The sequence below is a fragment of the Sturnus vulgaris genome, chromosome 23, assembly GCF_052056855.1.
Source record: "Sturnus vulgaris isolate bStuVul1 chromosome 23, bStuVul1.hap1, whole genome shotgun sequence".
Classification (NCBI taxonomy): domain Eukaryota; kingdom Metazoa; phylum Chordata; class Aves; order Passeriformes; family Sturnidae; genus Sturnus; species Sturnus vulgaris.
In genome coordinates, this window is record NC_142265.1 from 6,079,404 (window position 1) to 6,094,365 (window position 14,962).

Consider the following 14,962-nt stretch of genomic DNA (forward strand, 5'->3'; position numbering starts at 1 on the left):
CAGCCCTTCATTCCGTGTCACACAGGTCTCCAGTAGGAATCAGATCCTAAAGAGTGCCAGGCCAGCAGTGTCCCCATCCCAGTGTGCTGAGCCCATTATTCACTGGATCTGCAGTGTCCCAATCCCAGTGTCCCCAGCCCATTATTCACTGGATCTGCAGTGTCCCCATCCCAGTGTCCCCAGCCCATTCTCTGCTGGATCTGCTGGGCATTGCTGCAGCCTTGCCCTGGCAGCAGAGATGTTGCCCAGGCAGTGCCCACCCAGGGCTCTTCTCCTTGGGCTGGTGCCATCCTTTCTGGGCAGGGGTACAGATCATGTCCTGAGCTGTGCCAGACACGCTGGTTGTGCCTCATTTCTGTGTGTGAGGCTGCCTGAACAGAAAAAGGATCTCTCTTATGTATTTATATCCATACCAGGGGCGTTCATGGATAATTTGACACCTTGGGGTGGTCCTGGGGTATGATAACGAGACACCCCGTGCTGCACAACGTGTTTTGGCAACCAGGAAGGGGTGGCAAACCCGTTCCTGCCTTTCCTCCTGCAAGTCTTCATGTTTCTTTTTGGCACATGAAGAACAAGATGCAAAATCCTGCCAAAGCTTCTTGTGGAATAGATGACATTTATATTGTTATGCAGTTTGCTGATCTAAACATACCATTGCCTTGCCTTGATAGCCCAGGGCAAGTGCTAATCAGCTTGTTTGGTGGGCACCCTGCCATCTGAAAGGGGGGACACAAATAGAGACAGTTTGTGCATCATCCACCAGCCTTGCAGGAACACGATTCCCAGCTGAGAGCATGGAAATGTGTCTGTCTCCTGAGCGTGTGCATGTTGGCATGGAAAAGAGAAGTGACAGCGTTAAAGAGAATGTTTTTGGAATAAATCAGGGTTGTATTTTGTAGCTGCTCTGAGCTGGCTTTCAGCTGACTGTGTAAGTCACTGGTGGAAATGGTGGAAGCTCTGGGGGTCACCAAATGTGATCAGCTGAGCTGAGACCCCTTGGGACTGATCTGTGTGAGGAGTTTTTCTTCACTCTTCATCCTCTGGGGCCTCACCAAAAGATGTTTGGTGTCACAGGTAACAGGAAGGATGAGGAATTTGGGTTCTTGTATTTTCTTCTGGGCAGTTTGGCTTCTCTGTGTGCCTGGCACCACCTCGTGTGTGTCTCAGGACTTGGATTTCATTGGTGATTCAGGATTAAGGACTTTAATCAGGGTTTGCTGGAAGGGTGTTCACACATCTGGATGGCTGCCATGGATGGATGGATGGATGGATCCATGGATGGATGGATGGATGGATGGGTGGATGGATACAACTCTTTGACAGAGGCATCCATGGAACACAAGGAGGAGGAGTTGTGTTTTGTGCCGAGGAGGATCTTGTGGCTCAGGAGCAGAGTGGGGAGGGTGTCATGGTGCTGTCACCTGGGAGTGACCTGATGGAATGAAGCTGCCTTCAAACCACAGGATAAAACCCTTCTGTCATCCAGGAGAAATTGTGGTTGGATTTAAGGAGAGGAGGAGCCCCAGAGCTGGGAGAGTGCTGCAGCTCAGTGAGGCTGTGGCATCTGTGACCCTAAGGACCTTCAGAGCTGGTGTGGACACCAGCAGATTCCATTTCTAGTGGATTTGAGTGATGGTTCAGGTGACCTCCATCCATCTTTTACACCCCCTGCACTTCTGTTCTCCAAACCTCTGCGACTCCCCTGAGATTTTCTGGATTTGCAGCCCCTCCATCCTCATCCTCACTTCCAGCACCATCTGAAGTGCCCTCAGTGCCATTTCCCACCTTGTTTTGGCTGTTTGATGCACATCCCTCCCCTGTTTCTGTGCATCCCTTTCCTATTTGCTTTTTCATCCCTCAGAGTGGATTTTTAGGGCTGTGTTTTAGATAAAACTCGACCTGTGGGTGTTCCATAGAAACAATTATCTTTCAGTACCCCTGGAGATGGGCTGAAAGTGGATACTTGCATGAAATAAAGGGAGAATTTGGGTGTACAAATAGAACTTGAGTTCTTTCTGGTAATCTGGCCCTCATTCCAGCCTTTTTGAAGGATAATCATCGTTCCAAGAGAGGTTTTCATGGTCTATAGTATACACTTTATATTTCACTGTGTAATGGAACCTTCCCTACACTCAAGGAAAACAATTTACAGAGCTAATTGCTGAACTCTGCAGATATAATCCTTTAAATGGGTTCTGTTAGATAAGAGTTTATGTTAAAAAAGAAGAAATGTTCTAGAGGAAAATTATTGTTTAGGGAACATTGATTTGCATGAATTAATGTTTTCACTTCAGCTGAGAGTTAAAAATGGATACTTAAGCTAAGCCCCATTTTAGTGGAACATCAGTGCTTCGTTGGTTCTGGTGTGAGCTGAAATCCATTGTTTGTTTGCTTTTTTTGTGCCATCAAACTTCAGCTGGCAAGGGGTCAAACTGTCCCAAAGATTTCATTTTTTTGAATTAAACAAAAAAAAAAAAAAAAAAAAGAAAGAAAAAAAAAAGCCAACCCTGCATGGACTGTGAGAAGGGAGGATGGCTCAGAGTTCTCTTTGTTACTCACTGCTTCAGTTTAGACAATGCTCTCCACCCTCCTGTCTCAGCCTACTTATCAGGGAAATTAGGGGTGGTGTTAATGATCTTACCTGACACGGTTGTGGCAGGAATGAGCTGATGAATATTTGCACAGTACAATATTTGTACAGAGGTGCTGCAGGAGCAGCCATCTGTCACATCTCTCACGTTTAAAGTCTGCACCGAGCTGCGTTTGGGGCTGGGGTGACTGGTACAGAATTTGGGGGTTTGATCACTGTTTTTATGGCTTAGGTTTTAATTTAGAACTTAGGCCAGCTCTGAGCCTGCTGCCAGATCTTTATAATCCCTACAGTCTGGGTTAGGGCACAAAGTGAGAGGTACAGCACCGTTTAGGAGGTGTTAATCATGAACTAGACACTATATTTAATTTAATTTAATTTAATTTCAATCCCTTTTCTCCCATGTAGCCGAGTGCTGGTGGCAGATTGAGGGAGAAGGAATAAACCCCAGCGTTTTAAAGGCACTCCATGGAACACAGGGTATGTGGATTTGTTTTCCATGGTTTTCTTTAATTATCCTGCAATTTCTGTGTTTTGATACCTGGATTATATTCAGAGGAAGGTTTCAGAATCAGGGATATCCAAAGAGGGAGAAACTAAGGAAAATATTCACATTGAGGCCATTTTCAGCACATGACCAGAGCTGGGCTCTCCAGCACTCAGCAGCTGAGGAAAATCTGGAGATCATTTCTAATTCCACCCTGAATTCCCTTCTTTTCCAGGGGCTGCCAGTGCTGGTCAATGTCTTTGGAGAAGCACACAGAAAATCTGCCACCCCAAATCCCAAATCCAGCTGCTCCTTCCCACTGGCCAAGAGGCTGAGGAGGAGCTGTTTGCAGGTGAGATGTTCCATCCTCTCACCTGGGGGGATGAGCCTTTTGTTCCTTGTGCCACTTGGGAATTGAAGTGAGAATTAAGAGCTCAGGAACTTTTAAACTCGGATTTTCTTTGTATAATGTTTGTACTGTGATGTATCACACAAACCCATTGCTGCCACAAATTTTAAACTTGAAACTTCTTTAAAGACCCTTCCAATCCAAATAATTCCACGATTCTATGAAATTCCCGGGTGCAAAAACACACATTTAAGTGGAAAACAGACTTGACTCTCACTGAGATCATTAAAACCTCCCTTTATTTTATTTGACACCCACCATCCTGCTCGGAAAACTGGATTTATTTTTGAAATCCCTAATTAGGGATGGGAATTTCACGTCAGGCAGACGCTGTCATTTTCTCCCAGCCCTTCCAGCAAAAATTCCATGTGCATTTGGGTGCCTTGGGCTCTGAGATTGGAGGATGGCTTTGAGAAGCATCTCCCTGACCTGCAGTCAGATGAGTGGCACGGGCCAAATTTAATCCCAAAGTTCCAACACAGCAAGAACCCCCTGAAAACACCAGGAATTACCACAGGATCTGGGCAGTAAACACAGCTTAGCCCAGTCTGGGTATTTGCTTTAATCCCTCCCGATTCTATTTTGAATTTGCTCTTCTCCTTCTTGCTGAACCACTTTCCCTTTTTCGCCGTGGCAGGAGGAGGAGGGATATTTTGGAAGCTGGAAAAGTTCCACTGATTCCTGCAGGGTTCACTGCCACTCTCAAACTCTGAACCTCTCTAGGATTTCCCTCAGGGATTGCCCATCCTCCTCCCACTCACCCCAGGGGACAGGGGTTGTGTTCCTGAAGGTTTGAGAGGATGAGGGAGTTGGGATTTAGGGGCTCCTGCTCCTTCAGGCTCAGCAGGAGGGATTCAGGGAGCTTAAATATTGTCAAAATATTGCCAAAAAATCAGGAGTGCAGGTGCATCCTTGAGCTGGATGGAATTCTGAACAACCTGGGCTAGTGGAGGTGTCCCTGTCCATGGAGCTGGATGAGCTTTGAGGTCTCCTCCAGTTCATTCTGGGAATTCTAGGAGGCTTGATTTATTATTTTTAAATTATTTTTTTATTCCCTCCCAGGATAATGAAATATTCCAAGGGTCTTGCTGCTGTTCTGCCACACGTTTTGGTGTGGTTCAGCAGGAATTCCTGGGGGGAAAATCTCCAAACCTTTCACAGAGAAAAGCCTCTTTTATGGAGGAGTAAAAAAATCTCACTTCTACTTATTATTATCATTATTATTATTATTATTATTATTAATTTTTATTTTTATTTTTATTATTTTTCCCCTGAGCTGAAATTTGGGAAAATCATTTCATGTCAGGTGGTGAGGCTTGGAACAAGCAGGAAAAAAACCCCCCTGGTGTTTGCTCGTTTCTTAGGTGCACCACAGTGCCCACAGCTCCTCTCACCACTCCCAGAGAAATTTTGTGTAAATCCTAAAATAATTCCATGCCTCTGACCCACCAATATCCCCCTTTGGTCAGCCTTTTATAGAGTAATTACTGTTTGACATGGCACCACAGCTGGGGCTGGGCTTATTTTGGGTCAGAAGATATAAAAAGCTGCTTGTGAAAAAGAAAAATAAATAAATAAGGTGCCTGTGTTTGTTGATCTGTCATCCTAAACAAATGAGTGCAGGGAGTTGTTAATTTGCTTCTTCTTTTTGATTTATTTTGCTTTAAGGGTCATTTGTGAGAGCATTGGTTTGGTACTGAAGGCACCAATCCTCGTTATGTCTCTAATTACCAAAATTCTAATTATTCTGGGGTGTCGTGGTGATATTGGGACACAGGAAGAGACATCAAGGCCTAACCATGGAAAATTCATTTTCCTCAACAGGTGATGGGTGGGAAGAAGCACCTTGAGGGAAAGGTCTGTCCTCCAAAATCCTTGGATTTCTGAGCAGGCAGCTCATTCCCACAGCTCTGCGTGGTGTCAGGAGCGTTTTTTCGAGTCCAACATCAAAGTCCCTTCTCATTTTAATACCTTTGATATGCACATGGATATTTATGCACACGGATTTTGTATTCTGGTCATGTATGGGTGTGCAGGAGTGCAGCCAGAGAGAGGGAAAACAGGACCACGTACAAACACGTGTCACTTCTTGTCTGCCCCCAAAATCCAGTGTGGGAAACAAGTTGTGAAGCTGTTTATGGGAGCAGAGCTCAGGAAGTTGGGATATTATATCCCCTTTTACAGTTTCCCGTGCTGGGCTGGTTGTTTCACCTCAAACATGAGGCATCCCACTGGATTTCACAGAAGATCCCAATATTTTTAGTCATTCTGGGAAAGAATGTTGTCCACTGGGATGGAGCAAGTGGCTCTGGATCAGGAATCAGGGGTTTGGCTCTCTTTTTCCTGCTGTTTTTTTCTCTTTTTTTTTTTTTTTTTTTCCTCTTTTTCCTGCTGTTTTTATGGCCTGGGACAATCCTTAGCACTCTGCTGTGCCCCTGGTTAACAGCAAAATGGGATTGTAACACTGACTTACCTTGCCCTGAACTATTTCAAGATGGAATTGAACTTTGGAGCGCTTTTGGCATCAGAGGGACGGAGCAGTTATGAGAAATATTGCTGTGGTTTGGCTTTATTAACAATCCCAGCTTCTTGAGGAATTGCATCCATGGAAAGGGGCTGGGAAGCAAACCAGGAGCAGACAGGCAGGGATCAAATCCCCTCAGTTATACAATAAAGCAAGGAGGGCTGCAGCCCTGGGTTGATTTTTTCCTGTCAAAAGTTCCAAGATGCACATGGAAAACCATTTCTTAGAACAAAAAAAAAAAGACAAGACAGCTGATACTGCAAAGGCTCTTGAGGCAAGGAAGATCTGAAAAAGAATACTTTGGGGATTTTATTTTTTGAACTGGGAATCTGAAAGCAGAAGGGATCTGGGAACAGTCCTTGGCTCAGGAGTGGCTCTCAGGTTTCTTGGCTCCTTGTTCTCCATCAGCTGTGCCAGGCAGGTGGGAAGTGGAATCCTGGAACCCTGGGCTGGAGGCAGATCCATCCTGACAAGGGAAACAGAGCCATGGACACAATTTTCCCTCTGCTGTGTTGGGGTTTCCTGTCAGGTATCCATCATATCAGATGGATATTTTCAATATCTATCCTATTATTCTTCATATTCATATTTATCTTCTTGCTGTTACTACAGGTGCTCCATGCCATCTCTGACTTCTGCTGGATATTTCCATATTCCTGGTAAGAATCTGATTTTTTTTTTTTCCAACTACAGCAAATCTAACATGTCCAGGTAAATGTTCCTGTAGGAAGCAACAAGAAGGAGAAAAATTTGGAGCCAGGCTGTCAGGGATGGAATCTTTTCCATCCTAAAATTACTCTGAGAGCTTTCATTTTATTGAAAAGGTTTTTATTGATCAAAAAAGCTTTATTCAGAGGGTCTGTCTTGAGTAGCTACAACAGGTTTAACTCACAGTAGAAATTCTTATTTGAGTTCATTTTATCATCCTGGGTTTTGCTTAATTTCATAAAGGTAACAGGGAAAGCCTCACATGGTGCAGAGATAGAAAAATAAATGTAGCTTTCCTTGCAGCCCATTAATTCTCTTCCATGGAGCTCTGCACCAGTCTGAGCACACGACTGGGAGGAACCACAGCACAGAAATCTCCACATTGCAGAAACTCAAAAAAAAAAAAAAAAAAAAAAGCAGCTTTGTTTTGAATCTGTGTTTAATGAATTTGTCCAAAGTCGTGGCTGGTTTGGGGAGCTCAGAACATTCTTGCTGTTCTGCCTCAGGATGAAACTTAGATCATAGGAACTGCAGAGAGATCCCAAAATATTTGAAGCTGTTTAAGTAACTTAATTCAGAGTTCTTTGCTAAGTGAGGCCAAGCAGGGATTTGAACTTGATTTTTATGCACTCTCTTTTCTTCTCTCTCCTCCTTTCAACTCCAAGTTCCATCTTATATTAAAGAAATCATCCCTGGGGATTTCATAAAAATGCTCTATTCAGGTCAGACATTTTTTTTTTTTAACTGACCTGGTGTTTTGTGTCCAGCCACCCTCACCCCTGAAATAAATAAATAGGTTCAGCAGTGGAAATTTCCTGAGGAAATTATCGTGTCTTGATCAACAATTTGTGTTATTTTACAACAGTTTGGGTTAGAACTCTGCCTAACTGTGCAATATAAAGGACAGGGAGCAAAGGGAACATCCAGGATGGGAAAAATCTGGTATTTAGGGGACAGTGTCCATCCAATGGATGGCTCTGCTGGGTTCATTGACCTCTTGCTGTCCTGGACAGAAAAGGAAACTCCAGTTTTTCTTCCTTAGTCCGGATGCTGACTCACCTGAGTGGGGAAGGAGAGCAGCCACAGGGCTGGCGTTTCACTGGTGTCCCAGTGTGCCTGGGGACAGCCCATCAGCTGCTGGGCTTTGCTTTCTGAGTCACTCACCCCTCTCTGTGCCCCAGCTCTCTGTCACCACTGAGTCAGTTCTGTCTCCCAGTTTGCTCCAAAGCCAGGGACAATATTTGGGTGTTTGGTGTTGGTGTTTTGTGGGTGCCCAGTGTCAATTCCAGCCTGTTTTGCCGGGAGCTGGAAACCCGTCCCAAGCCCTCTGACCCTTCCCTGTGCCTGCTCCCAAATCCTGACGGGCTCTGGGGTGGCACCCATGAGTTGTCCCTGCTGTGTTTCACTGCTCACCACCAGGATTTCCCTGGATGAACGAGCCACTGTTCCCAAATTTCTGCAGCCTGGCCATGCCTGAGCAGCACTGATGGTCACCAGCATCCTGGTCCAGGCAGGGAAGCTTTCCCTGGCTTTGGGGTGTGTTCCCACTCTCTCTGCCTGCTCCAGAAGGCTTCCAGGTCCCTTCAGACCAAGAAACTTCCTCAAATCTCACTGGAGAGGGCATCCATCACTTATGGTGCAGTGATACTTTCCCTAATTTCAAGCTGGGACACCAGCACACCAGTTCGGGCAGGTTACTGGGAAGAAGCTGGCTGTGATCAGTGCCCGGGCAGGATGCTGATGGCCTCGAGTCCTGCTGGCTGTGGCCCTGCAGGCACCAACGCCACGGCCATGGCTCCTTCCTGCTGCTGGGAACGCAGAGCCAGGGGCAGACAGGGCTGGAATGCAAATGCAGCCCTGCACAGCCCCGTTCCCTCTCACCAACTATTGATTCCATGTCTGGCTGGCTCTCCCCTGGTAATAGGCCATAGGCAGAAGGCAGCAGGGTGAGGAGGAGGAGGAGGAGGAGGAGGAGGAAAAGCTGTCACGATGGTTCGATGTGGCTGGCGAGCCAATGGGAGGAGAAAGCCCTGGATTGGAGACAGCAGGGCTGGGGGGGATGTCTTAGCAACAGCACAGAGCAGCTCTGCCCCCTCCCAGCCTGCAGCCAGGCTGGAAAGTTCCTGATGATGTCCCTTAATGTATTTGTCTCGCTCATGCCAAGCTCGTACGTGATCTGGGTGACTTTGCTGCCTCATCCCTCTTCCCTGTGGCCCTCTGGAAAGGCTAGAAGGGAATCTTTTCTTTATCTCTCCTGCTCAAACCAACAAGTGAGCTCAAGGTAAAGGGATCAGCTGCTGGGTTCGGTGCTGTGCGAGCCCTGAGAACAGGAAGGAAGTTTGGTGTTCTCTCTTTGAGGTTGGTGTCTTCCCCTTGACACCTTTCCAGGGCTGTCTGGTGCTCAAACAGCCACTTCTGAGCCAGTCTCTTGTGCCAGTGGGAGCTGGACACCTGGACTGTGTTCCCATCTCTGCTCAAGAGTCCTTACATGAATCCAGGTGAATCCCTACCCTTCAAAATCCAGGTCACTTTGGTCTTTCTCGGTTAAACCCTCCCTGTGACCCTGGGGCTGAGAAAAGCCCATCCTGCCTTGCCCCTTCTCTGCCTTACAGCAGCAATTGCTCTTTCTGCCTCTCTGCCTCTCCCCTGCTCAATCCATCACCGTTTTAAACAACCAAAAAGGGGAAATTGCAGCTGAATTTGTCCAAACCTTCAGAACATTTATTGGAGGCGAGCAGTGGTGACCTTCTCTGTCCTGCCCTCCCTCACCTGCTGCTCAGCATCCTCTGTTGGTGCCAGGATGTGCAGGCTGGCTCTGGTGAGCCCTGCATCTGCCCAGACAGGGGGACAATAATAGCAGTGATGTGTATTGGCCTTCGGAGGGTGGCCAATAATGTCTGGGTCAGGGAGCCTTTCACTGCAGTGTCAGGGAATTTAGTCAGCTGTCATCGCTTCTTAATTAAAAATAGCTGAGACTCACTCACATTCCTGTGCTGTGTGCTGGCTCATTTGTCATCTTGTCCTCTGCTCTGCAGCAAAGCCCCTAAACACCTTCAGGAGCAGGCAGAGAGAAATTCCTGTGGCAGGTAAGCAGAAAATCCATGCCAAAAGCTGCTGCTTGGGTCAGGAGCTGAGCAGGGTTCAAAGGGGAATGAGGACACAGAATAAAATACATTTATTTATATGTATAAACCCATTTTATATTTATTTATATATATATAAACTCTCACAGGAGTGTCAGGAATAAATCAAACTGTCCTGGGGCTACAGGAAACTTTCCTTGTGGACAAACCAGCTTCCATTTTTCCATCTTGAATTTCCACCATCTTCCTCTGGCCCAGTGCTCCCAAAACCAAATTTTTTCAGTCTGAGGCAGGCAGACCTTTCCTAGATATGTAAGTATGGATTCCTAATTCCATGCTAAATGGAATTTAGAGCTGTCTGTGATTGCTGTCACCTTCCAGTAGGTTTCACCAATTTATTTGGGATATTCCTGAGGGGACAGCGAGCTGGGAGGTTCTCCAGAGGTTCAGGAGCTGCAGAGGGAAAGGAAGAGCAGGCTGTGATGTCATTACTGAAGAAAAACGTGTCAAGAAAAAAGGATTTACTGTGATTCTCACTAGTGCTTGGAGCCAAGGGACAGTTCTGGCATGGTGAGAACTTTTTCTGGCTTCCTTTTCCCAATAAATCAGAGGTGGAAGGGCACGAGGCTGCCTGACTTCCTGAACTGGAAGTTACATCCGGATTAGCATCTTTAATCGTCTGGGATTGGCTTAATTTCCATGAATTCCACTAATCCATTTTGGAACCTGGTTATGTATTCAGTCTCCACGGCCTTGGGTAGTGATGAATTCCAGCATTAAATGAAATGTTGTTGGGAAAGCCCATCCAGGATGTCCTGTACAACACCAACAACTGCCAGGGAGGGAAGGGAAGGGAAGGGAAGGGAAGGGAAGGGAAGGGAAGGGAAGGGAAGGGAAGGGAAGGGAAGGGAAGGGAAGGGAAGGGAAGGGAAGGGAAGGCTCCTGCCTGGGTTTAGGATTTGCTCATCCCAAACTGGGATAACTCCCCTGAGACCACCCAAGAAATGAGGCAGGACCAAACCTCCCAGGCTTCACCACCCAGTGACCAACTGGGACCAGTCTGAGCTCCCACTCCTGCTGCTGAAAGGGGATTTTTCTGGCCATGCAGTGATCCCCTCAGGAATGTGTTCCTGCTGACTTGACTGAAGATGCAGGGACACTTGTGGATGTTCTAAAACCAGTTTTATTTCCTGCAGAGGGGAATTTCACATGCAGCTTATGGGATACACCTGGTTTAACTCAATTTATTATCTTCAAACTGATTTTTTTTTTTACCTAAGTCCAGTTCAAGAAAGCTGTGGAAGAGTTCATAGGGATACACAGGGAAGTAAACTGATTTATTTGAAGATTTTCAGTTATTCTGAGGTGGGCTGGAACTGAAAATAAAAAGCAACAGGTAAAAGCTCATCTGGAGCCCAAAGCTAAGGACAGAGCTCTGTGTTAGTCGAGACATTTTCACTGCAGAATCTTTTTTTTTTTTTCAAACTAATTAAGCTCTGATGATTTCAGCTGTATTTTCAGCCTCTGATTAAGGGCATGATACTAATTAAACTCTTGAATTATTAAAAATGCAAATAGTCAGACCTGTGTTCAGCAGCATTGCTTTTCCATGCTCCAGGACAGCAGGGGGAATATTTGACAGAGTCTCTTGTGGTCACAAGTTTTTCTTTTCCCTTTTCTTTCTTATTGATGGCTGAACTCCAATGGATGCAGAACTAAAAAATTCAGCTGCTGGGCTTTAAATGTCTCCAGTGCCTTGCAGCTACATAAAGAAGTTTGGTTAAAACACAGCAAGTTTGGGGGGGAAACTCTGGGTTTTTTGACATCCTGGCAGTGGCATTTTGGCTGGATGGGATTGAAATGCCACCCAGCCCTTGGAGATGCTTCCAGCAGAACCCTTGGAGCTGCCTTTAAGCTCCCACTTTGTTGTCACAGATCAAGGTGTGAAGCAGGGTGAGGGATTTGCACCTGTGGCTGTGCCCTGAGCTCCTGTCCCCAGCACACCCTGTGACACTCGTGGATTTGCTGAGAGGTGTCCCCACCCCAGGAAGTCTCACTGTGGCCCTTCCTTCATCCCAGGTGTGTTTTCAGCTCTGACTGAGTCCTTCCCTTCATCCCAGGTGTGTTTTCAGGTCTCACTGTGGCCTTTCCTTCATCCCAGGTCTATTTTAAGGTGCAACTGTGGCCCTTCCCTTCAGCCCAGGTGTGTTTTCAGCTCTGACTGAGTCCTTCACTTCAGCCCAGGTGTATTTTCAGGTCTCACTGGGTCCTTCCCTTCATCCCCAGGTGTGTTTTGGTTGTGGCCCTGCTCAACAGGAAGGATCTTGGACACGTTTGGATCTCTTTGCTGCCACATCTCAGCAGGCTCCAAGCCCCTCCTGGGAGGAATGGCCATCCTGGTGCACAAACACACCTTTGGAAGGGATTTTGGGGTCAGAGGTGGGGGCTCCTCTCCAGGTGCAGGGCTGCAATGAGCTGGCTTTGAGCTGAGCTGGGAGCTGATGCCTCTCACTGTCCCCCAGTGTCACAGTGTGCCCAGATCACAGCAATTTCTGTGTTTATTATAAAAAACTTGTGCTGTGCCAGAGCCAAGATCTCCAGTGGTACCTTGAGTGCCTCTTGTGCATCTCTGCTATGCCCTGGTTACCCTTTTGGGGCCATGGGACTCGTGTCTGTCCCCTCCTGGAGCCCTTTGCCACCCTGGAGGCTCTGCTGGCCCTGGCAGGACCAGTGGGACATTGGAGGGATTTTCTGGAAGCCAATGCAGCTGAAACCTGCCCAGAGGAAAGTTCCTTCCTCTGCCTGGTTAGCTGCTCACAAAAACATAAAATATGGTGCAGGGGGCACTGTTCAAATGCAGCAAGTGCACATCATATTTGATAACCTGTAAATCTCACCAGAGGGAAGTGACAACAAATTACTGGAGTCACTTACCAGACAAAAATGACCCAGTGGCTGCAGCTGAGACCAGTCCATGGCAGGTGAGGTGGTAAAGCCATGGGATTTTTTGGCTCTCCTCCTGACTGTCCTTTTAGTGTTAAAACAAAGGAAGAAGTCGTCATTACTTCACCTATGACAAGGGATTTTTTTTCCCCTCCTCCTGCTCTAATGGGCTGCAGGTGTTTCACAGCCAGCCCAGGCTAATCAGGACAGACTTTCTGGCCACAGGCCAAAATTATAAAACTGTCCAGGGAGAGAAGAAAAGAAAAGACAAGGGGTGGGGGGGGGTGTGGGAAGAAGAGGAAAAAAAAAAAAAAAAAAAAAAAAAAGGCAAGCAAGGGAGTCACTCCATGCTGAGATTTTGTACTTTTGTGTCTCCTGAAGTGAATACATCAGGAATCAAAGGTTTGAAAAGTCATTCAGCCTCTCCAAAGGAGAGGGGGAGCCATCTGCACACCAGGCTGGAGCTCTGTCCTGCCCTGGCCCCGGGGTAACCCTGGAGCAGCTCCAGCACAGTTACAGCAGCTCAGGAGGGCTGTGGGATCCTGGCTGGGTGTGGGCACCTTCCTGCCAGGATAAGGTGTGGGACCAGCCCTGCAGTGCTGCATCTCCATGGTGAGGGCTCCCCTGTGCCAGGGCTGCCAGGGAATCACCGTGGCCTTGTCCACTGATCATTAATTAATCCCTTTTTGGCAAAATTGGAGCTGCAAAGACAGGGCAGAGCTCTGCAGCTTCTCACCCTGTTAGGTTTTAGTGCTGCCTTGCCCTTAACCCCACATTGACTTAAGTGGGAGCTCAAAGGCAGCTCCAAGGATTGGATGGCATTTCAATTCCAGCAGCCAAAACACCACTGCCAGGATTTAAAAAAAAAAACAAAAACCAGAGTTCCACCCCAAACTTTCTGTGTTTTAACCAAACTTCTTTGTGTATCTGCAATTCCCTGGAAGCTGAGGGAAGGGAAGATGGGCTGTGGGAGCCCCTGTGCCCTCTCAGCTGGGGCTGGGCTGGGCTGGGCTCGTCCCCAGGTGCTGCGTTTTTGGGTGGGAGCCAAGGAGCAGCCAGGATGGGGGAGCTCAGGGAAAAGCTGGATCTGAGGCTCTGGCTGGCTCCCAGCAGTGGGTTTGCCTTGCCCTGAGGCACTGTGGCTAATGCTGAGAGATGGAGCCTCCATAGGAGCCCCTGGGTCATTGTGGGGGTGCCCTGGGGACACTCCTCACCTTCAGCTTCCTCAGGCAGTCCCTAAAGGTGAGTGAGATGTGCCCAAGCCTCAGGGCATGTCCATGGGAGCAGCCTGGGTTTGGGGTGTGAATAATGAACACTTCTGAGGTGAATGAATTCACAGGATTCCACACAACAGAGCCCTGAGTATCTTACCCAGATTTGTTCACAGCCAGGGTTTGGTTGGGGCCAAACGCTTTTGGTTTTTTTTGTTTATCTAAGATATGGGTTTGGATGCTTAGCAGGGAAGAAAAAAAAAACAACCAAACAACAAAACCATGAGTGATTGATGGTAATTATTTTCATTTCAGATCTCCTTTTGGCAGCTGGATGAGAAGGGAATGCCATGGCCAAGGAGGGATTACCAAGGTTCAAGTTGTATTCCAAGAGAACACGAGTTCTGTGCCACCTCCACACCAGGTCAGTGCCTTCCCCCTGGACCCACTGCCAGAGCTCTGAGGAGCATCCCTGATCCCTCAGGCTCTGCAGATGGTTTTAAGGGTGATCAAAACACACAGTGGAAATGCCCTGGTATCAGGAATTACATAATTGCAAGGCTGAAATGATTCAATAATTGTATTAGATCAGTTTTTCTCGTAGAAAGCAAATGGCTGATGAAAAGTTTCAGAAAGTGCTTTATAATCAGGGAGAGTGAGTCAGTCTTGAATTTTCTGGTTTTTTTGCATTTTGCAGTTGGTTGGAAAAGTCTGTGAGTTCTGGCTTGTTTGCAAAGTGCTGAGAACACTGTGACACTTCTGAAAATACAAATAATAGTGGCAGTGAACAGTAGCTTATCAAACCTTTTCTGATGGCTTAGAAATCCCTGAATTCTTATATTCTCCACCCCTTGGAGTATCCTGTGCTTCAATTTCTGCCTTTGGATGCCCGTAAAGCTCAGCTGGGGCTGTGGAGATGGGACACAGAACCACACGGATTTGGGGTGGCAGGGACATGACTTCATGTTCCTTTCTCCTCCAGCTTATCTGAGGGGAGGAAACTG

General features: G+C 47.0%; 1 protein-coding gene across 2 annotated transcripts in view; it reads left to right on the forward strand.

Moving 5' to 3' along the window:
- The window catches only part of LOC106861813 (uncharacterized), a 132,213-nt gene that overhangs the window by 56,988 nt on the left and 60,263 nt on the right, over positions 1-14,962 (forward strand). The window contains exons 4-8 of one of the 2 annotated variants that reach the window (XM_088177757.1): positions 3,002-3,073; positions 3,316-3,432; positions 6,626-6,672; positions 9,757-9,807; positions 14,274-14,382. In XM_088177757.1, the coding sequence (XP_088033883.1) occupies positions 3,062-3,073; positions 3,316-3,432; positions 6,626-6,672; positions 9,757-9,807; positions 14,274-14,382 (336 nt within the window). In that variant the 5' untranslated portion in view covers positions 3,002-3,061. The remainder of the gene's footprint in view (positions 1-3,001; positions 3,074-3,315; positions 3,433-6,625; positions 6,673-9,756; positions 9,808-14,273; positions 14,383-14,962) is intronic. The other variant, XM_088177758.1, reaches the window with a different exon arrangement.